The 22,629-nt window shown below is 36.2% G+C and overlaps 1 protein-coding gene across 2 annotated transcripts; it reads right to left on the bottom strand.

Annotated features, from left to right (window-relative positions):
* Window positions 1-3,796: 3,796 nt before the first annotated feature.
* ARRDC3 (arrestin domain containing 3) lies at window positions 3,797-18,304 on the bottom strand. Of its 2 annotated transcripts, XM_032404010.1 has the most exons (8): window positions 17,531-18,304; window positions 13,525-13,606; window positions 11,658-11,805; window positions 10,341-10,443; window positions 9,748-10,004; window positions 9,268-9,430; window positions 8,844-8,998; window positions 3,798-6,808 (listed from the first exon to the last, which is right to left on the bottom strand). In XM_032404010.1, the coding sequence occupies exons 1-8, from the start codon at window positions 17,808-17,810 to the stop codon at window positions 6,752-6,754; spliced, it is 1,245 nt and encodes a 414-aa protein (XP_032259901.1). In that variant the 5' UTR covers window positions 17,811-18,304; the 3' UTR covers window positions 3,798-6,751. The 2 variants fall into 2 exon arrangements, with proteins under 2 accessions (XP_032259902.1, XP_032259901.1); XM_032404011.1 differs by lacking the exon at window positions 11,658-11,805 and having other exon boundaries at window positions 3,797-6,808; window positions 17,531-18,279.
* Between the last annotated feature and the right edge of the window lie 4,325 nt (window positions 18,305-22,629).

The raw sequence follows: 22,629 nt of genomic DNA, 5'->3' as shown, positions 1-22,629 counted from the left end.
GGAATGTTTCCTCTGATCTATAGTGATTTTACAGTTCAGGACTAAATCTGCTCTATAAAGTGAGGAATAGCTAACCGTATTTCCTCTAAATAGGTAGCTTTTCCTTATAGGCACTACGTTGTTACCCTGTTTAGTTTTTTGGAGGAAAGGAAGTTGTTATGGGTTGAATTGTGTCTCCTAAAAAGATAGGTTGAAACTCTAATCCCCAATATCTCAGAATATGACTTTATTTGGAACAGGGTCATTGCAGATGTAATTAGTTAATATAAAGTCACCCTGGAGTAGGGTGGGCCCTTAATCCAGCATGACTATGTCTGTAGAAGATGAGGAGAGACTCAGAGGAAAAATCCATAGGAAGAGATGGATAATACTGGGAGAAGATGGCCATTAGATAAACAAAGGAGAGATTCCAGTGATGCACAAGTCAAGCACTGCCGAAGGTTGCCAGCTGCCACCAGAAGCAAGAAGAGGCAAGGAAAGGTCGGCTTCAACAGACTTCAGAAGGAACATGCCATGATTTTGTACTTCTAGCCCCCAGAACTGTGAGAGAATAAATCTCCGTTGTTTTAAGTCTCCTGGTTTGAAGTATTTTGTTGAGGCCGCCAGTAGGAAACTGATACCAAGGGCAATGTAATGAGGGAATTTATTGGGCTTTTCCTGATCAGTCTGCTGAAGGCACTCAAAGAAACTCACCAGCCCGAGGCATTTGTCCACTGCTTCCCTTACACAGCATGCACTCCTATGGCTCTTTCTTCACAAGGGTTTCCTAAAGTTGACTCTGCAAATAGAAGGAGGAAAAGTAAGGGGAGAGAGTATTTTCTCCTCTGCTTTTGTAATTTGGGAATTAACAGTTTTGGAAGAGAATGTGTGTGTGATTTTGTTGTTTGGGTTCCGGGTATGCTTTTATAGGCTGCCAGCATCCTTGTTTACGTGATGCGTATGCTGTCTCTTAGTTTCCTGTTATTTTCCTGTTGTCCTAAACATCTTGAGTACTACATTTTGGGATTCAGATCTGTCAAGAGGTGTAGATTATAAAAGTGTGTCTTACATTTGAAGGTAGAAATGTTGATTTCCTTAAAAAAAGCAAAGCAGAAACTGGCTGCTTATTCTAGCAATTTTTTTTTTTTTTGCATTTCTATCATTATTTAAACTATTAATTCATTAGAGAAAAATTATCTAATAAGTACAAATTCCTATATTCAGTAAGGATCAGATAGCTTCTCCTTTTGGCAAAAATTCATGTCATCTAAAGTGCAATAATTTGCTTTCATCCATTGTATTGACACTGTCAGACTTATGTTAGGACAATATGTTTATATAGTCTTTCACATCCTTCTGTTCACTGATAAGACTGTTTTGTATAACTAGTAAATAGATCTCTAAATTATACAAAGATGTTTTAACTCACTATTTTAACTTTATTAATGTTCCCAGAGACCTATCAGTGCCAGAGGTAATAATCCTTTTGTTTAGATTGGAAATTGATGTTGAGAACTTATGTAAGTCTTCAATTTAGAAGTAGCAAAAATCCATTTCCAGTTAGAATTAACTATAATGTATCAGAAGTTCCTAATGTCATAAACACTTGTTTTCTTTAATCACATTAGGCTATATACTCTTTTACGCACATATAAATATTTATATACATATAAATACTAGACCTATTCTAAAGCAACTTTTTTTTTTCTTTTTGGCTCTATAATATCGTGACTTCATTTACCTAAGTTGGTGTCTGTAAAGCTGGTTTGAAAAAATATATGTTTTTACTTATATGTTTAACTTCATGCTGTTCAACAAAGACAGTGATACTGGTTCTATTTCCAGTTGGGCTTGTGCGTTTGGATTTTTAAACTACTGGTTGTCTTGAACTTGACATATTCATGTGTTGATTTCCATATTCATGTATTTCCCACATTTTCCTAAATTTTTTTCTAAAAAAATTGCAGACTATATTCCTCAAAAGTCAAATTAATTTTCTTATATCAATAAATTTTTCTCACATGAATTGAAAAATGCATCTCCTATTGATTTTGAAATCAAGAAATAAAAGGCAAAATATTTCATCATTCAGTCATGCATGTTTTGAGAAATGCTGATTATTGTTATAGGAATTCTGAAGGTATAATATTTATTATTATAGTAGTTACAAAGTTGTATATCAAAAATATCAAGCCATAAACAGGCTTTGGGATTTAAAGTGGCATGATTGGGGCACCTGGGGGGCTTAGTTGGTTAAGCGGCTACCTTTGGCTCAGGTCATGATCCCAGGGTCTTGGGATCCAGTCCTGTGTAGGGCTCCCAGTGGAGGGCTTGCTTCTCCGTCTCCCTCTGCCCCTCCCCCCTGCTCCTGTGCATGCACACACGCACTCTCTCAAATGAATAATAAAATCTTAAAAAAAATAAAATGGCATGATTACTTTTCACTTATTAAGTACCCCAAATCCTCAGCTCAGTTAGTTTGGGACTCATGAAGACAAAGTTGCCTGTTGTGTCTTCATCTCTTAATTTTCTTTGGTGTGCTACAGAGCTTCTTAAATTTTACTGTACTTATACATTACCTGGGAATCATGTAAACAGGTATTGGGTCAGCATTCTGGGATAGACCTTGATATTCTGCTTTTCTAATGCACTTCTTAAGTGATGCCATTGTTGCTGGTTTGGACAACACTTGAAATAGCAAGAATATATAGTAACATTTTTTCTCCCTTTTTCTGGAAATAGATTTCTATTGGGAAACCCATTCTGTGTGGCATGAGACGTGACCTAGATATTGGCCAATCAGAATCTCCCCTAACAAGTCATTTGGAGAGTCAAGATGGCTTTTCTTCCAGGAGCTGTAGAAGTTGGGGTTATCTTTCCTGGCCCATCTAATATCAAAGGATAAGGCTAATTTGAAAAAGGGTAAGTGAACAGAGAGGAGAGACAAGAGTGTGTCCTCAGAGCATTATTTGGATTTCTGGATCTGAATGTACTTAATATAATTCATCCTTGGAATTACTGGTTAATACAGTTTTTTACTTAAGCTAGTCTGAGTTTCTCCCTCTGTTACATTTAATCCTGAAAAATATACTAAGCTTGGCCATTCATTAAGTCCTAACTGGTGATAAAGATTTTGGTAAGTATAGAGTCGTATATAACTTGAAACGTACTGACCTAGAAGTATTCTAATACAAATTTAGAAGCAATGTGGTTCATTCCCAATGTTATACTTGACTTAAGAGAATTATTTACCTAAAGATGTATAATAATCTGCCTTCTTGATGAAGGGGACTTTGGATACCTACTTTTCCACTTTGTAGATGAAGACATCAAAATTCACACATCTTGTTTAAGACTACATCTGAAGTTACAGAACCCAAAACCTATGTCTCCCCTTCTCATGCTGTAATTCTTTCCTGAGTCATTTATTCCTTATTGTATAAAGACATTGTGTAGATTGCTCTTATTTCCATAAAATTGATTATATTGTCTAAACATTTCTTTGTTAACACACTTTATATGTGTATACACATTTCAGAATATGGGAGAATCATATAGTGAAAGGCACATGTACAACTTGATAGCTGATCTATAAATATATAAACACTGAAATATTTGTTATTTTCTAAATGTGATCCAAAAGTACTTCTGTTACAAATCACTGTCAAATCCATACATTGAGAAAAAGTACTGTTGTTTAAAAATTCAGAAAAAAACATTTTTGTAAGATTAGTTAATTTAACTTTTAAATTTATGTGCTCTTGAAGTACTAGAAACTTGGACATATCACAGCAAGAGGGAACTGGTGCCTGAAAGTGAAACTATTTTACCTGGTTAAGTTTGGTTCATATAGAGGACTGGAATTTATATAATGAACTTACAGGTTTTATTAAAAAAAAGCATCCATAATTTGATGAATTATTAAGCCAAACACTGATAAATTAGTATTAAAAATTCCTTTAAGGCTTCAGTAATTCTCTGTGGTGGCTTGAACCAATTCTTATCCAGATTGGCTTAAAATAGAGTTTAATTGTAGTCCTAATAGTGTTTGCATGTATGATGAGTTACTGACATGATCAAGATTCAAATAACTCTCCAAACAATTTTACAAAAAAGAAAAAAACAAAACACTTTATTTTCCACAAGGAAGAGCAATAGGAAAAATTAAATCATTTCCCACATATTGTTTTCTTAAAACAGAGCCTACAAGGACATATTCAGCACCAAATAAAACAGGAAAAAAAAGAGAAATTACAAACAGCCATAGAATATAATCTATAAAGCAAACATTTAATATTGCACTTTGTTTTGCTAATGTTTTGGATTTTACTTTTCCTCATTGCAAAATCAGGAATCTATCTTGAATACTGGAATACAACTGTGAACCTCACATCTTATGTCAGGAATTGACCAATATTTAGAAAAGAGTAAAGTAATGCCTCTAAATAAGAAAGTAAAGAAATACTTTAATGGGGTAAATAAAACTTTATTTGATAAAGTTTTATATACTTAAAATTTAATCACATTTTATTTTGTGACCCAGTGCCAATTATCAGAATATTGGTCATTCTTGCTTCATGTGTTATTTATAAGAGTATATGGTGATAAGTATTCCAATGCTATGCATATCAACAATTGTTCCCTAGTCAGACATAAGAGAGAAAAGGGATTTTCAGACAATCCCCCCCAAACAAAAATAAAACCACCAAATGCCCTTTATGCCAAATATTCCATTAGCTTCTTTTGAGGGGGACATTCACAAAATGATTTAACAACAATAAAAAAATATTTCACCCCCATTTCCTTATTATCTAGTATTAGTTTGCTACGGGAGCCCAAACCCTTTACTGAATCACTTAAAACGCGATTCGTTTTTACGCTGGGCTTTCTTCACCCTGTCAGCATTTTTCAAACATGAATTGTCTTCCATGTTTTCTTAAAGGCCACTTATGGAAAAGCCTATTTGTTTTGTATGAAGCTTTAAGACAGTATTTAACCAGGTCAAGCACCAAGCCAGAGTTACTATTTTCAGCCACTTTATTAACTGTGGGGTTAAATGGCAGGATAGATGTAACACCCATTTCACACGTATGTTGCAACATCACAGATGCTGATTTTCATTAAAAACATCAGAGCTGAATTCCTTCTAAAATAAGACCATCAGTACACTTGGTACCTTGGAAAATGGTTTTTAAGTAAGTGTCATCATGAATGCTGGTATATTTGTTATGAGCCAACTGTAAATTATCTTTAATATAAACTATAATTTACTGATGTGGTTGCTCTTCTTATCTATATATACTCAAAGTGAGTGGTTTCTCATGTTTAGCAAAATGTTCTTTAGGTAATGGAAAAAATACTTTCACTAGAAAAACCACAAAAATAGAAAACAGTTCTCATTCCAGCACACGTTCTAGTATTTATAATTTTGAAGTTATACACTTTTAGAATAAACTTGGGTTTTCAAGCTCTGAGAAGCTTGAGCAGGATAGGAAATGTATAAATTAAGCTCTCTAATCGTAACCTGTATATATATATATTCCTGCTCATTAAAACACTCTGCACCAGCAAAAATGATTTCCAACATATGTGTTTTGGAGGTAATTAAGTAACTCTGTTATAAAAATAAATGCACTTTCTCCTCCTCTCCAGTGACTGGAAAATTTCCATACTCTTAAAATAATAAAAACAATAATTTTTAAGAGCAACAAGCCCTTAACTCTTTGCTGGTGCCTGCCATACTGCCTATCTTTACTCCATTCTTAGCTCTGCTAGTTTCTTCTTTTATGATAAGAAGGGAATGTGGGTGGGGTATCACTTTTGTGTATGTCCCTTTTCCAAATTTCCCTCTCCAAAAAGCCAACCAACCAAACAAACAAAATAACAGTGCAACAAAACACAAATAGCATTCCAACAGTTTGGCAAGTGATGCGTTCACCTGAGATTAAGTGATTTTAGGCAGTCAGTAACAAAATGCTGCTTTGCTGTAATAGTAGAAAGGCAACAAATTCTTAAAAGAAACCAAGAAGGTATACAATCTTGACAAAGTCTCTTATTAGCTTCCTCCTCTTATCTCTTTTCCCACATATCTGTTGCGTATCTACTACAGTAGGCTGCAAAACATACAGCAAGAAGGATTGGCTTGAAGGCATTTGATGTTTGTAAATAAATCCACAATAGGATCCAAGCTGAAGAGGTGATACATGGTCAGCCTAGTAGGACATTTCTGAGCATGTGCATACGCAGGTAAAGTCCAGGCTATATTAAATTAAAAAAAAAAAGTCAGTGCGTTTTTTTCATGTTAAAGTTTTTTCAAAGCTTTCTTTTGTTCCTTGTTGTGCTGACCACAAACAAGTTTTTAAAGAGTATCAAGAGTCTGGCATAAATGGAAAAAAAAAAAAAGCTGTAGTGACATCGGAACTGCACAATGTAAGCATTGAGCATGTGCAAATTTTCAAATAAAAAGAAGGAAATCATCCCTCTTTACAACGTGGTGTCTTGACACGTATGACCATAGGCTAAGAAGACTGCTCTTAGTATGTGCCTGTTTTAAAGGAGAAAAGCTTAGATCTTCAAGCATGTTGGAGCAGTCCCAGAATGTTGCTGTAGGCTTCTAAAGCATGATCACTGGCTGTTTCATGTATTTGCCATTTTTCTGGGCAAAAGCAATTCCACTTCCTCTGAAAACGTGTCTCCAAGATACTTCTCTGTCCTCAGCTGGGAAGAGATACAGTTCAGAACCCACATCAACTTGATTTAACCAAGTGTTCCTTCAACGAGAGGGGCAGGATGGTCTATCATCTGCTGACTGATCAGGATTTGGATCAATCTAAAAAAAAAAAGTGAAAAAAAATTACAAAGTGATTTGATAAAGTCTAGTAAAAATGCAGCAATGACTAACATTGTTAAGTATTACTGAGGAATTGAATCAGAAAGAACATACACAGCATGTAGGGGAAGGGAGAAAAGAATACTAGTATTATCTATAAAGTGTCTGATATTTAATTACTAGATAAATAAAATTTATAAAGGTATGCCCAAATAGTTTTCTTTCCCAAAAGCTAATGGTAAAATTTTACCAGGGAATGGTGTTTTACTCAGCATTTAGTAGTACTTAAGATTCAGATACACAGTGGAGAACATTTTCATAGTAATGATCTCCTTTTGTAAAGTATCCCTTTCATCCTTTTACAAAAAAGTCAACTCATCTCTTTTCTAGGCTTTGGGAAGAATGCAGTTGTGTAAACAATGTTCTTGGAGCTTATCTGAAGTAATAACCTGTGAATGTAAAACACCAGAGACGGCCTAGGGAAACTGTATCAAGAAATAGCAATGCTGAACCCAAAATGCTCTAGAGTCTGCCCACCTTCTCTATGACTAGAGAGACTTTCATATGCACATACATTTAAGCAAAATGAATATATTTCAGTTGCTTCTCAGGTACAGAGAGAATGGGCACAGGAAGGCAACTAGTTGGCTTTAATACATTTCTTTTACTGAAACATCTTTTGGACAAGACCCATTTTTATTTGCATTTAAATGTAGCAAAATCCAAAGTGACTCACAAAACTTTAGGTAAAACATGTTTTTGAAGGAAAAAAAGCAAGTAACTTTTAATGACTTAAGAGAAAAACACTTTAATACAATCTGGAACTTCCCCCCCTTCTATGTAACTATTAACTGAATCACATTCTGAATCAATTTAGGATTTTAAAAGTTTTTAATTCTCTTTAGTTCACTTTAAGGTAGTAGAATTTTGCCACAAATTGCTTAAAAGTGGATACTGAGATTGCCATTCTTTTAAAATGCCTGTTGTACAGCCAGAAAGTCTCAGATCAAATCAGAAATTACTGACTTAAGATAGCAACATTGGCATAAAAATGTAGTAATGAAATCTGTACTAAGTGGGAGAACATTTTTAGCATGTAAGGGAAAATTTTGTGAAATGGAATTGTGGGATAGAAAAATTATGGCTAATGAAGAATTTGCAAGAACAAATTCTAAATATCCTATAATCAATGAATAAAGTGGATCTTCTATTAACCACATCTGGAGGAAAATGGACTCTTCTAGTCATGATATTAAGGGGGGGAAAGCAGCAATTTCTTGCAGAGTGAAGCAATCCCACTCAGGTCTTATTTGGGAATTAATATTTCATTGTTAAATAGCTAAACTGTGATAACCAAAAGGATAAGGTCGATTCTAATGTATTTACAAAATTACTTGGCATTATATTATGGGTATCAAGGCCAATTTTAAAGCCCTGCACAACATATATTAAGATGTATTCTGAAGATTCGACTTAACAATCACCTTCCCAGGGAAGCCTTCCTGATTTCCAAGGCCTAATGAACTGCTCTTCAAATGAACTGTGTGCATTCCTATCCCATTGTTACGGAATATTTTGCTTCTAAATTTGTTCTCATCAGTCTGTGAGCTTCTCCCAAGAGTCATGTTTTACTCATGTAAATGCTTAGTGGTCATCAATATGAGATGAATAAAAATAAACGGTGTAGAAATGTTTGTCTAACATATTTTTTGCAAATATGTTATTTTCCCCTATGACTGGGAATGTAAAAATGTGCAAGAATTGGAAAAGGATGATAAGATAAATTCTAGCTACTTAATTAGTTCATGATTGCAAAATGCCACTCCTATTGATGCTTTAAAATATTAATTATTCCCTATTTCCCCAATAATATAAGAATCCTACTTATTAAATTTAATGTTTAATCCTGTTGCTCTAAGTTATGTTTCTCTATTAAATATGATGTTAATCAAAACCTAAATGTATTTTTTAAGAAGTCTGTAATGCTATTTCCCAGGAGAGTCAGCCCATTTCAGACTTGAGGAGCTGTGCTTACTTCTGAATAAAGAGGTGGAGGCAAGAACCGAAACTCCTGGATATATGCAAACAGTGGTCCTTGAAGCGCTCTCTCAAAGTCATCACAAGCACTCACTGGTGCAAGATTGTTCCGCCTTTGTTCCTCCGTTACCACTTCTGCATAGCTGGGTGGTGCTGAAGGAAAAAGATACACGCAATTCGAACAGCATGTTCTTATGCATGTCAAAATACACAGAATAGTAGATATTAAAAAGGAATGTCAAGGTAAAAATAATAACTGTTTTGTGATTAAAACTAGGGGGATACAGGTTTTAAATCTGACATTAGGGACATATCTACTTCCTACAGACAAAAGTTTATCTAGTCATAAAATATTATTAGCAAAATTATGTTCTTGAAAATAGTAATAAGAAATTAGGCTTAAACATGCATTATCAAATTACCTTCAGGTCTTTCACGTAGGGATAAACCAAGCCAGTTCATATTCATGCTACACTGACTGCTTACACTTGAGGTTCTGCTACCAAACGGGTGTAGAGGAATGGTACCAATGACAAGGGGCAAATTAAGAAATAAATCCATAGCTCCAGGAATATCCACATATACCTAAACATTAAAAGGAGATGGTAGGTTTAGAATTACAAGCATTATTTCTTTTTTTAAAAACTAGTAACCCAATTTTAATGTTATCTTAGGCCTTCATTTACTTATATATACATAGAACATACAAGAAAAATTCCTCCACTACGTGTAATACTGTATGGCACATTTACATGTGACATAAAATTAGTAATTGTAACTCACAGATTTACATATACTTCTATATATCAGATATAGAATATAAAAACCAAATCCTGGAATAAGAAAAAATGATATCCTCATGACTTTAATACTAAACAACAAACCCTTAAATCTATACCTACCATTAGTGAATATTCCACACGAATTATGCTACAGTCGAGGATAGAGGGAGAAACTGGTGGAATTTTCAGCAACTTTCCATTCCACGTATCTGTCTTTCCAGATGATAAGGATTCCCCACGCAAGTTAGCCACAAGCTGTTTTACTTCCTTCATTTTCCCTTTGGCATAGAAGGCCTGTGTTTGGTAAATGGCTGCCTTTGGCACTACCATTCGGGAAGAGCAGTTCTCAATCTCAGCAAATATCTGAATTGATTCACCTAGAGGGAAAAAAATATGAATCTACTGTTAAACAAAAACAAAAACAACCAAAACTCCAGAAATGTAGATTGTTAAGCCAATGTCTGAAAGTTCAATGGACTACATGGATGAAAACAGTCCCAAAAGTGGCAAGTAACTTAGAATTATAAAAATGAACTATTCATTTCTAGTAGCTATTTAAAAATGGACACTACATTCCCATTTATGAAAGAAAACTGGGTTATTTTACCAAAGAATACTGTGTTATGTTTGCATTTAGTAAAAATACTATACATTTATACACAAAAGCTAAGTGAAGACAGATCGTTTTCATTGGGAATCCATCTCATACATACCTGGGGTATAGCCCTTCCTTTCAATTTTGGCACTTAAGGATATTGGGCCTGAGGTACAGAACCAGCAACAGAGAGTCTTTTCTTTTGTGCCTGCTTGGGGTGACTGTAAGAAATTAAAAATTTAGAGAAAAAGGTCAATGCACAAATTAGGACAGTGTAACAGAATGTTTTAAAATAAAACCCTATGGGGCGCCTGGGTGGCTCAGTTGGTTAAGCCACTGCCTTCGGCTCAGGTCATGATCCTGGAGTCCCGGGATCGAGTCCCGCATCGGGCTTCCTGCTCAGCAGGGAGTCTGCTTCTCCCTCTGACCCTCCTCCCTCTCATATGCTCTCTCTCTCTCTCTCAAATAAATAAATAATAAAAAATAAATAAATAAATAAAACCCTAAATTCTTGGAGAATTAAAATTACAAGCAGTGTAGCTTTTTTCCAACTGTATTCAAATATACTTTTTTAAAAAACTAACCAGTGGCTTCTGAATTATACAATTATTTTTGTCTTTATATAAATCTCCATCCAATTAAAAAAAGGGGTACAGGGCTTAACATCATATGCCATAAACATAGTTTTAGCTCACATTATTTACATATACAGCAATTAAAAACAACCTATCAAACAAACAAAAAAACCCTTTCCACATTCCACTTCAACTGCCTTTGAAAAAAAAAAAGGCAGCATGGAAAGCAACTTGGTTATAATCCCAAATGTTAACATCTTTCTTTGAGAATGTAAAAATCATTATGTGAAAAAAGGAAAACTCTCATTTTTAAGATTCTTATTTGCTTAAAGATGTTATCACTTGTTTAAACCAAATAAAGTTTTTAAAGTCAAATTTGAATCTCATGAAAAAATGCAATTAAAAAGCATTTCTTTTAAAATATAATTCTTTTTTTTCATAAAAGTGACAATCTCCCCATCATTTGACAACTATCCCTATATTGGAATATGCAATGCAGTTCAAATTTTAGATTATGATATTTTCATAGTAAGTGATATTGTCTTATAATAATTGATACTACCGTTCCTCCTCTACTAAAATTATCCAGGGAATAGATCTATTTTTTGTTATTCTTTTAACTTCCGAGTGAGAGTTATTTCATACCATATGCTGTTTTTACTTTTAAAATTTTCTTAAAGTTATTACAACGTCAGAAAATATGAGCATTTTCTTCACTAATTTGTGTGCTCTTGACTGTATTTTTAAAAATAAATTAATATTTATGGAATTTAAAATTATACAGATTGCATAGTTTAGGTGATTATTCTTTAGTATTTATATGCCAAAAACAAAGAATGAAGAATTCAGTCAATTCTTACCAGTAATGAAGGAGTGTTGATATCTATATGCTCAAAGACTGTAAATTCCTTCTTTAATTTTACTGGTAGAAGCCAAGGCCTGTGCAATTCGGCTTTCACCCAATAGCGCACACTGCCATGTCGGCCTTCGAATGAGGTAGCAAGTGGTCTGTGCAGAATATAAAGTTCAATATATTAATTTTATACCTCTTTTTAATAATTATACAGTAGGTCAGCATAGAAGTGTTACTATATTGCACTGTTTATGTATCAATGAGGTATCAAACAGAATTTTTTTAATTTCCAAAGGGATAAGTCATTGGGGAAAAAAAAAACCTGTTTTCCAAAAAACAATAGCTAACACTAAAGTATTAAAGAAATTTTGCTTTAAAAAGCCAGAAGAATACAATTCCTTTAAACTAAGAAGAGGCTACTTTTAAAGCTGGTGGCAAAATTATGAAAGTTTGAAAATCAATTCTTGAAAGATTGAAAATTTAAAAACAAAGTTAAGAATGGTTTTAGTATTTCTACTGAGAAATTCTACAGACTGGCTAGGAATTTTCTCTCTTTTTATAGTAACTAAGAAGGTCTAGAAAATGCCTAGAACAGCTGTTATTAATTTCAAAAATTTCACCTTTTGTAAAGTCTATTGAAAATCTAAAAAGCTGCTTTTCCATTTCCTAGTTTTCTCATGTTCTCTTTTTGGCCATGTTTTCTAACTTTATAGGCTTAATAAGAGAAAGAAACATTTCTATTAATCTGTATCAAAAGAATCAGAACTGGTTTTCAACTCTCCCAGATTTTATTAATTGTGGAAGGTTTTATTTCAATTAAGTTTAGTCTCTTTTTCATAATTTCATTAGAAAAATGCCCAGTGTCCAGTTATTTACTAACTTAGATTAACATGAGAAGTAGTGGTTTTTACAGAATTTTTTTTTGCATTTTGGACTTCTACATTAACGTGTATAGCACAGAAAAGTAAAATGCAGTATTTATGTTAGTCTTCCAAAGTCTATTTTAAATGACTTTGGTTTATAGATAAATTATTCAGACCCAATATTAGCATTATATTCACAGACTTACAGTATTTCTCTTAAAAGTAGATTAGGGCGTTACATTTAGAATGATGTTAGGTAATATGGTAAATAGAATACTCTGAAAAATACCATTTATGAGTTCTATCCGCATATAACAACTCAAGTACTAGAATTAACAAAGATTATTAAGAAAATTTGGGGGGGTATAATCTCTTCTGATGATCTATTTTTACATTAAGAATAAACCACTTTCCTTTTTCCATACTATATCCCATGCCTCATATTCAGTTATCTGATGGGTGTTTCCTTTTAAGTCCAGGTCATAGTATCACTCTTGTGACTTTTTCAATAGCTCTTCGCACAGAAGCTACTGAATTCGTATCAAAAGAACATCACTTTTAAAGTTAGGATACGCCTAATTATGTTTATCTTTTTACCTTACTGCTGTTGGTTAGCATTAGCAGAAAAGATAAAACACTGGATTTTTATAAATTACTGAATAAGAGACTTGTAAGTTCTATGCTTCTGCTAATTTCAACTGACAATAAAATAGAAAGTGCTTACATTCAGACTAGCACCTTCCAATTCACTCAGGGTACAGGAAATACTGTTTAAGTTTTTAAAGACCTCATAGATTTGGAGACAGAGTACTAAGAATTGAGCTTTGCTTTCTATAATTTTGCCAGGCTACATTAAAAAGCAGCTTCTTTTTTTAGTGTATTGTTTTCCTCTAGCAACATTCAGTGATGAAAAGGGTTTTTTTTTTAAACTAAAAATATTTAAATTTAGAATAATTTTAACTTTAAAAGAATGGAGGTTTATGAAAAATGCCTGTTACTCATAATACTTACGTCTGTGGAAGCTCGAAGCTGAATGCATATTCATGCCTTCCTGAATGAATAGTGTTGAAGCCTTCTTCTGAATTATCATCATCTAAGACAAACAGAAAAATAAAACAAAAGACTTGATATTAAACCTTTGCACACTCTTCCTGGTGCCAATACTTAAAGGTATTCCTATAATAATTAAGGCCACAGCTTTGGAGTCTGAGAGATCTTAATTCTAACTTTTGTCACTTCCTCTGGGTGAACTACAAATCCCAACTCTTCTGTTGCGTCATCTGTAAGATGGGGATAATCAATACTTACACCCTTAAAGGCAGTTTTTTAATGGTAAATGACCCAAACTGTAAAGCATCTGTATCTAATACAGTATATGTTCAACAAGAGTCAGAGCTCAAATCTCTCACTTAAGGGTTATCTTTGTCTCCAATGGTTTACTTAAATATTTATCCTAAGACTATATATAAAATAAAAATTGTGCAAATCTTTAAGGTCTGTCAGTTTTGATGCAGATGACATGAATGTTACAATTCTAAAACCATTAGAAAACTTCATCAAATGTTGAAGTTAAAAAGAAAAAAGGAACACTGATTTTAATGTCAGTTTCAGAGCTAAAAATAAATTCTTTATTGAACCTAAAATGATCACACTAAGTCTGTCCTAGCAACAGCTAGAAATTTGCATATATAAAAAATATATCTTAAGATTTAAAAGGTGCCTGCTTACCGGGAAACAACACTGTTGCACATCCTTGAAAAATGAACACTAAGTTGTTTCTAACTGCTTTCATTTTATAACCCATTTTCTTTAGGCCAAATATTTTTAAAATTTCTCCAAAATATATATATTTAACGAAAATGTGGGAGGGGATTCTGGATTCTTTTTTTAGCCTTCTGAGTAGATAGTATAATTAGATAAATGTCTTAGTGATGTAGTTTTTCAGCGTAGAAGCCAACATTAACCATGAGAGTAGATGAAATTGGTATTATCATTTAACTTTTCCTCACCAAAGTACTGAAGCTACAGAACGTGATGCTTCCCTTACATCAAAAGAGAAAAGGGGGAAAAAGCGTCTATACGCGGATACTTTTATTCAGAAATCACAGTGATTCTCTTTAATCTCAATACTATTTTCCTCGCCCCTTCTGCAAATCCTCTGAACGAATTTCAGCACCGAAAACTGACTGGTGAGTTGAGGGCCATTTAAATTCGCTCCCCTCGAAGGCGCCCAAAGTTTGCCTCCCTCTCCTTTTCTTCCCTTCTCGCTCCCTTTTTGTGCCAGCTCAGCAGTCTCATTGAGGCGAGCGGCGGCGGCCGCGCCGTGGTAAACAAGTGCCGGGCTGTCAATCAAGAACTAGACCGGAGCAGGAGAGGACCGGCCTAAACCGGCGCGAGCAGATCCCAGCCGGCTCGCCCGCGCGCCGCCGCCGCCGCCGCCGCCCGCGCGCTCCGCTATACATACGGCATACGTCGCGCGGCGCTCGCGCTCGCGCTCGCGCAACCTAGCCTGCTGGACTGGGGGCGGGGCGACGGCACCGCGGCGCTTCCGCTATACACGCCCCAGCCGGTGACCGGTTTGATCTGGCTCGGGCCACCCTGACACCTTTACAGTGCGGTGAGGGAAAATGGGGCGGGGGGTGCGGGGGGCAGGGCTGCACGGTCTCTGGGAAACAATGGGGAGGGGTCAGAGGATACTCGCCGAGGCCCCCACCCAGCTTTCGATGTTCACTTTTCCTTCCCCTCCTGGACAGCCTTTACGTGTGGTCTGTCCCCTCAGGTCAATCAAGGTAGCCGGTCTGGTGACTGCATAGGTCGGGGAACACGCTTTGTTTCAGCTAAAAGGAAATGAGCGTTTACAGAAACCACCTGACATCTTCCAGCCGGAAAACAGGAAAATGGGGTCCTGCTAACCCTGCCTACCCAAGTACCTTCTGCACAGGTTTGTCAGCTAAAGTTACGCCCAGGGGCCGTTCGGCACCTGTAAGGCCAGCAGGAGCTTCTCCCCATCTACTCTGCTGAAACCCGAGATCCCTTCTTTCCGGGGCCCCAAAAGCAGGCCGAGGTGAGGGGCGACAACATTCTGTGACACGAGTCACGGCGCCCCCAGAAACTCCGGGAGAGACGCGAGTAGGGGCGGGGGCAGCCGCTCTGGAGGGACCTTTACCGGCGCACGCCGGTTCCAAGCCTCGCCCCAACCGGCGCGAGCCCACTCTCCCCACCCGCCCGCGCCCAATCCAATCAGAGCCTGGCATCGCCTTAGCAACAGGCTAACAAACGCGGCTCCGCCTATCCCCGGGCGCCCGGGGCGGGGTCTCAGTTACCAGGCTAGTTTGAGAGGTCCCACTTTTAAGTCATTGAAACTATTCCAGCTAAGAGCTCGTCCACGCTCTGCAGGGGTTGAGGGGCATCTCGTGGGGTACGGGGTACATAGTTTTTCTTTCCCATGAAATCATGGAGCAACTAATGAAATTGTGTTTGTCACCGTAAGTCGTTATTCTACTTTTATCCCATTGCAAGCCTGAACTCCCTCAAAACCTTTGTTTCTTATCCGTTTTATAAAAAAAACTGCAATGTCCAGAAGGGTTCAAACACAAACTCCTATGTGTTTGCTTTTCAACAAATACCAAGGCTGTCATTCGGCATTTGCATTTCTTACCAGTGTTACTGCTTGGAAAGATTAAAAATTATTTCAGGATGCAGATTACCTATGTGGAATTGTGAAAAGCCAACTAAAGAACTGATTTCATCTTAATATTTTTAAAAAAAGGAATTACATGCCGTAACTCATAGCATCCTTCATTTCGACACTTGTCTTAGTTCAATTAGTACTTCCTCAGGGATGTGTATTTTTTAATATAAAAAAAGGTTAAAGATGTGCTGTACTAACTGAAAAATCGTCAGCATTTGAACTAAATACTGCATTAAAAAGGGGAAGCATAAAATTACATAACCAGTTTTAACATTATATTCTTCTTGGGCTAGGAATTAAGTCATCGCCACCACCTGACGCGTGTAACCAATCTGCTGAGAGCAGAACAAGCGCCCCTCCTCACCACCCCCCAGAACTGGTCCGAAACAGGATTGAACCGCTTCTAACAAAGGGTGGAAACTTGGAAAAACAAGCTTAGAGTCTCCTATATTTCCACAATGTAACCATTTAAACAATAGATTGGAAATCTCAGGACCCCTTCTCCTCTTGACAACCCTTTATCTCCCTTTTCTAACCAAAAATCAAATCCAATGTGCCGAATACTTTTCAATTCCATTTGACTGGCACGGGTTTCATTGAATGCACGTTCCAAAGTTAGGCATCATACTCGGAAAAGAAGATGACTGACCCGAAATGGTTTCTAAAACTGATTTGAAACCTATCATAATGATAGATACTGTCCTTTAGGAGAGAGAATGCTTGATGTAAATTTATAAAGGATCTGGAGAGAATAGGGAAAAAACACGTGGGGTGTCGATACCATATGTCAAAATAAGCCACAGAAATCCTTTATCAAAGAACAATGATGAATTCCTTAAAGTATTTTGCGTGTCAATATTAAAAATGAAAACCACCTATTAACCCACTTAAAAATGTTATTCCATTTCTTCACTGAAGCTTAGTTTTAAGATCTAGGGTTGCAAAGTGCAAGGGAAAAATCGAATATTGCACTGCAGATTTTGGCAATTCATTTGAAAACTTATTAGTAAAATAACTGAATGGGATTTAAGTAGAATTTACAAGTAAGGTAGAAAGATATTGCAAGTGCGTATGGCACAGACCAAGCCGGGTATAGAGGTAGTTGAATAAGTGCAGTTTGCAGTCACTTTGCAGATGCCTGCATGCATTACGGCTTAACACACGATGAATGTCAAGGAGAACCCAAATCTTCCAACTTTTCTAATCTTTATCTAACTGCTATGTGTTATGCCAGGAGTAGAATTACATTAATTCAGACAAATTGAAAAGGTACTTTCCCAAAGAAAAACAGGTCTAATGACTTCTGAATAATATATAAAAACTTACCTCTTTCGTGTCCAATTAAGATGTCTTTATGGTTGAAATATTCTACTTCTTCAGTGTAATTCTGTGTATAGGCAGTATTGGAGCCGGCGTTTCTTGATTCGGTCCAGCGTACTTTCGCATGTCCTCTTGCATGAATTTTAAGAGATTTTACTCTGATTTCCCCAGTAACTTCTAAATTCACCCTTCCTGAGACTGTATCCCCACTAGAATACACAGGGACATTGCTGTCATTAAGACAGTCAAAGCTTATTGTCAAACTCTTCACCTTTCCCAGCACCATGTTTATAACAAAATCTATAAAAATATAATGTAAGACAAAAAAGTCAAGATCACATATAAAATGTGATCTTCACCTAACACTGATCGATGTCTTTGCCGTGCAAAAAGCTTGCAGGCAAGATCAGTGATTCTTTACAAATAGTTCATTGAGATTTCTTAAAAAGTCAGGGCAGCAGAGAGGCTGCTCCTCCACAATCCTGCTAGTCTCAGTGGTCTCCTTACAAAGACGGGCGGCTGGAGGCTGCCAGCTCACTTTAAGAGCAGCTTTGTGAAAAACAACCCCAGTGCGCATGCGCACGCCGCGGCTGCTGTCCGCCCTCTCTGCGCGTCCCCTCTCGCGCCCGGCTCGCTCCCTCGCTCGCTCGCTCGCTCGCGGGTACAGTAGGTGTACAGCTAAGGGAAGAAGACAGTGAGGCTGTCGGGAGGCTGAACCTGACTTCTCTTCATTGTGGGCTCCTATTGGTAGGCAGGCTACCGTAAACCCTCGACGTGCTATCTGGTGCCCCTTACCGAGCACACTCTAATAGATAATGAAAGAGTGGGGTGGGAAGGTGTTTGCAAAGCCAAGTAGGGATAAACTGCTGAGTGACCGGCCGAAGCGTGCGTTACCGGCACTGCAGGGTTTTGCCCACTGCTTGGATGGAAGGTGGAATAAGTGATGTGTGAAGAGAGATGGGGGAAGGGGTGAAAGAAACCGGTTGAGCAAGCGACTGGTTGCTGAGCATAATCTACCGAATTTCAAAAGAAAACGTAATAAAAACCAGACAAGAAATAATGTTCATAGACAAGAGCATTCTTGACTTGGATTTTTAAAAAGAGCAGTGCGTTGTAGGCAGTGTGGAGATGAACTCAGGCGAGGCCAAAGGAACCTTACAAGAGAATACTATAAGGAGCAAGAAAGAGAAGCAACTATATAGGTTTGGTTTGGTTTGGTTTGGTTTTTTAAATCAGTAGGCTTCGCTTTCTCAACTGTTTTTTTCTTCCATCTCTTAATTAGATAGAAACAAAAAGCAACCAAGTTGTTTGCATGATGACACCAGGGGGAAAAAGGCCTGACCACTTCCTAGAAGGAAGAAAAGAGACTTTTTAAAGACACCACCTACAGCTAGATGTGCAGTGTATGACATGATTACAACTCCTGTGTCCAGAGGATTAAAAATAGAGTTCGGCCTAAAAAAGTACCACCTTAAAAGAAGCAGCATGACACAGTGTTTTAGTTGACATCATGTTCACAACATAATAGAAAAATCTTTGTTAGAAATTAGTGAAGCCTGTAAGATGTTTTTTTTTTTTTTTTAAAGGCATGATTTGGTATATAATAGAGCTATGTTTTGTAAAGTTCTAATAATTTTTACAAAGCCAATAGCCTGAGACTGTTCAACATAGTAATTCTCGTAATACATCTTAAAGACAAGTACATTTATCTCTTTATTGTGAACATTTGGTAACAAATGGCAAAAAAATCTAGATTTTTGCAATCAGCAGAACTGTTTCTAAGAGGGAAGTGTAGAAGGAAAAATATGAATCTGGAACTATATATTCATAAACAAATACACTTTGGAAGATTTTTTGACTGTACTCATTGGTCTTGCTGTTTTCTTGCTTTTGGGGGAAGAAACAATTTTATTTAGTTGGATTTTAGTTGACAAGGCAATTATCTTGGACTCAGCATTATATATAAATATTCGAACTATTTGGAGAGTTAATGGGCAGGCCATTTATCTCTAACAGAGTTTAGACGGTTATGTTTAAAACTATGAATTTATGTATTTGAGTGGGAAAAATAGTCTTTTTTTTTTTTCTCCTCTTGGTTGACACCTGGTGGAAATTCTTGTTGTTCAAGTGCTTGGGATCTTGTACTAGCTTTGGTAACAGATACTGCTTGGGTTTTTTCGCCACCTAGTGGTAAAATGGTGAATTTGCTAAAATGTCCTCTTCTCAGCCTTAAGGTTAAATAATATTTATTAAGCATTCAAATGACGTTGGACAAGAAGTGGATATAAAAGTGCAGTAGACAGTTAGGTGTTCATTAATAAATTTGTTTTAAATTCTTAAGGGCTAGTGAACAATAGCTGAATTCTTCAGAATTTTTAGTAAAATTTTTCTAGTTGGAACATAACTTATTTCTGAAAAATTAAGAATCAGCTGTTTAAATAAACTAGAATTGCATTTAACCAGAAAGAACCCTAAGAGATTTACTTGTAGTTTGGAAAGTTGTTTTACCATATTAAATGATTCATTCCTGTGATTATAGTGCATTATTCCTTCTCTTTGAAGCTTTTAGGATATTATAAGTTATTGCCTTTATTATTTACTTTGCTATTTCTCTTCATTTTCTTTTTACTATGACTTCCTAAACACTTTGGTAACTGACAAGTTGCCAGGAAATTTTTATCCCCTGTCATTTTTACTTAAGATCATACTCACTTATCCTAATTATCACCTTTCTTCACTTTGGTTTTAGTCACATAACTATTTTTTAAGTGTCTAAACTTGAGTTTACTTGCTTCATTTTGTTTACCTCCTATTTATTCCAACTATGGAAACACCAGAAACAACAAACAACAAACAAACAACGCTGGCACCTTTAAATTCCTGTTTATGTTTTATTTTTAAGTTTATTTATTTAAGTAATCTCTACACCCATCGTGGGGTTTAAACTCACAATCCTGAAATCAAGATTCACATGCCCTTCTGACTGAGCCAGCCAGGTGCCCCTATGCTTTCCTGTCTAAAAGAAAAAACAAAAACCGAACAAACAAAAAAACCACTTGGACTAAATTTTGGGACTAAATGTTTTCTCTCACCTGACTTTTGTAACCTCCCCTTTTCAAAATTCCATGTCTAAAAATCTGTCTTTTAGGTAAGTGGAAATGTACTGTAGCTGCTATCTTGGTCTTCTGAACTTGTCTCACTAGGCCCTTACTGTATTTTGCATTAAGTTTAAGCTATTCATCTTTACCACCAAGGCTCTTTCCTGCTGCACCCTAGCCTACGTCTCATATGCCATCTCCTCCTGCTCATCTGCTAACTCTCTGTACTCCTGTCAAGTACATCTTCTGTCCCCTTTGTTAGTCTGTCTCGCTGTTGCCAATGTGAAGTTACATGCTGCTTTTTGTGCCCAGAACAACATCCCACTGCTGTTATCTCCTTTCCCTTTTTCTAACCCCTCTACTAGACTCAGTTGGCACAACTGAATAAAATTCCAAGTAGACAGAGTAACTAGCTCCCCCTTCCCTTTTTATAGCTTTGTCAGAGCTCAAATAGAAATCTGTCGTTACGGTATTTGTTTCTTGGATTTTATATTCAATGGCTGTTGCACCTTATTGTACAAAGGATTAAACTCAATCTTAAGAACTCTGTCTAAAACTGACAAATGATCATCACTATCAAGATATTTAATATTGATGTGATATGTAAAAATTACTGCCAAGTCTGGAGTTTTTCACATATCAAAATGCTCAATATTGAGAAGAAAAAGGCAAGCCATCTCAACTGAAAATTTTGGTGTATGGTTGTAAGAAAAACCATATCAGCAATCTTTTAAAAAAAAATATGAAATCCATGGTTAATCTTAATTTCAGCTAACACTTGATAGGCTTAAATACTGTAGAACTAGGGGCATTGTTTTTGGTTTTTTTGGTCTTAATTTTGTATTTCAAGATTTTGTAACTGACTTAACTCTTTTCTTTCAGATTTTTTTTTTTTAAATTTACTTGAGAGAGAGAACACGAGCAGGGGGAGAGGGAGAGGGAGAAGCAGACTCCCTGCTGAGTGAGGAGCCTGACGTGGGGCCTGATCTCAGGACTCGGAGATCACGACCGAAGCTGAAGATAGATGCTTAATGGACTGAGCCACTCAGGCACCTCTGACTTAACTCTAATATCTTCAGAATGCAGCAATGACTTCAGTGTGGAGACTGGAGGCAAGATTTGCTATATTATTAGTAAAGTGAGTGAGGTTTTTTATATCTGATAATTATATGCTATGTTTGTTATATTTTTTATACTTAATGGATATTTAAATGTGTTGTGAATTTCATCATAAAATTCAATGCCAAATTTCTGTTTCTGTTCTCCCACATTAAGATATAGTATGATATGTATTATGTGAACACCGGTTAATCTTTTATTTTTGATTTCTTGATTAAAATAAAGTCATCCATAATTCTATCCACCCAGAGATACCACTGTTAACATTTTATTACATTTGCATTTGGTGTACAACTAGTAAAGAAAAGCATTGCCTGTGAAGCAAAGACAATGCTTCATATCATTAGAACATTTTTGACAACAGATTTGATTAGTGGCTTCAAGGGAAAATCTCTTGAATGAATTTGTAACACGTAGGTCCTGCTAAGTTAGATAACTTGATAAAGTTTATTCATCCCGCCCTGAGTGGCATTGGGCCTATGGGAAGGATCGGAAATACTAAGTTCCTTTTTTTTTTTTTTTTTTAAGATTTTATTTATTTATTAGAGAGTGAGAGAGCACACAAGCAGCAGGGAGGGACAGTGGGAAAAGCAGACTCCCCACTGAGCAGGGAGCCCAAGGTGGGGCTTGATCCCAGGATTTTGGGATCATGACCTAAGCCGAAGGCAGATGTTTAACTGACTGAGCCACCAAGGTGCCCCAATGCTAAGTTTCTTTTCTGAACTATTTATGACTTTTGAACAAGCACAACAATGTAATGAGGGTAAAAAAAAAATTCTAATTATAATAACAAACATTTTCTGATGGATATTGAGTTTTAGTGGCAAAGTATAACTGAATGGAATCAGTTCTCAATTTTTTTTTTTTTTTACCTCATATTCATATTTT

The sequence above is a fragment of the Phoca vitulina genome, unplaced genomic scaffold, assembly GCF_004348235.1.
Source record: "Phoca vitulina isolate PV1807 unplaced genomic scaffold, GSC_HSeal_1.0 scaffold6, whole genome shotgun sequence".
Taxonomy (NCBI): domain Eukaryota; kingdom Metazoa; phylum Chordata; class Mammalia; order Carnivora; family Phocidae; genus Phoca; species Phoca vitulina.
This window is presented reverse-complemented; position numbering and strand designations above follow the sequence as displayed.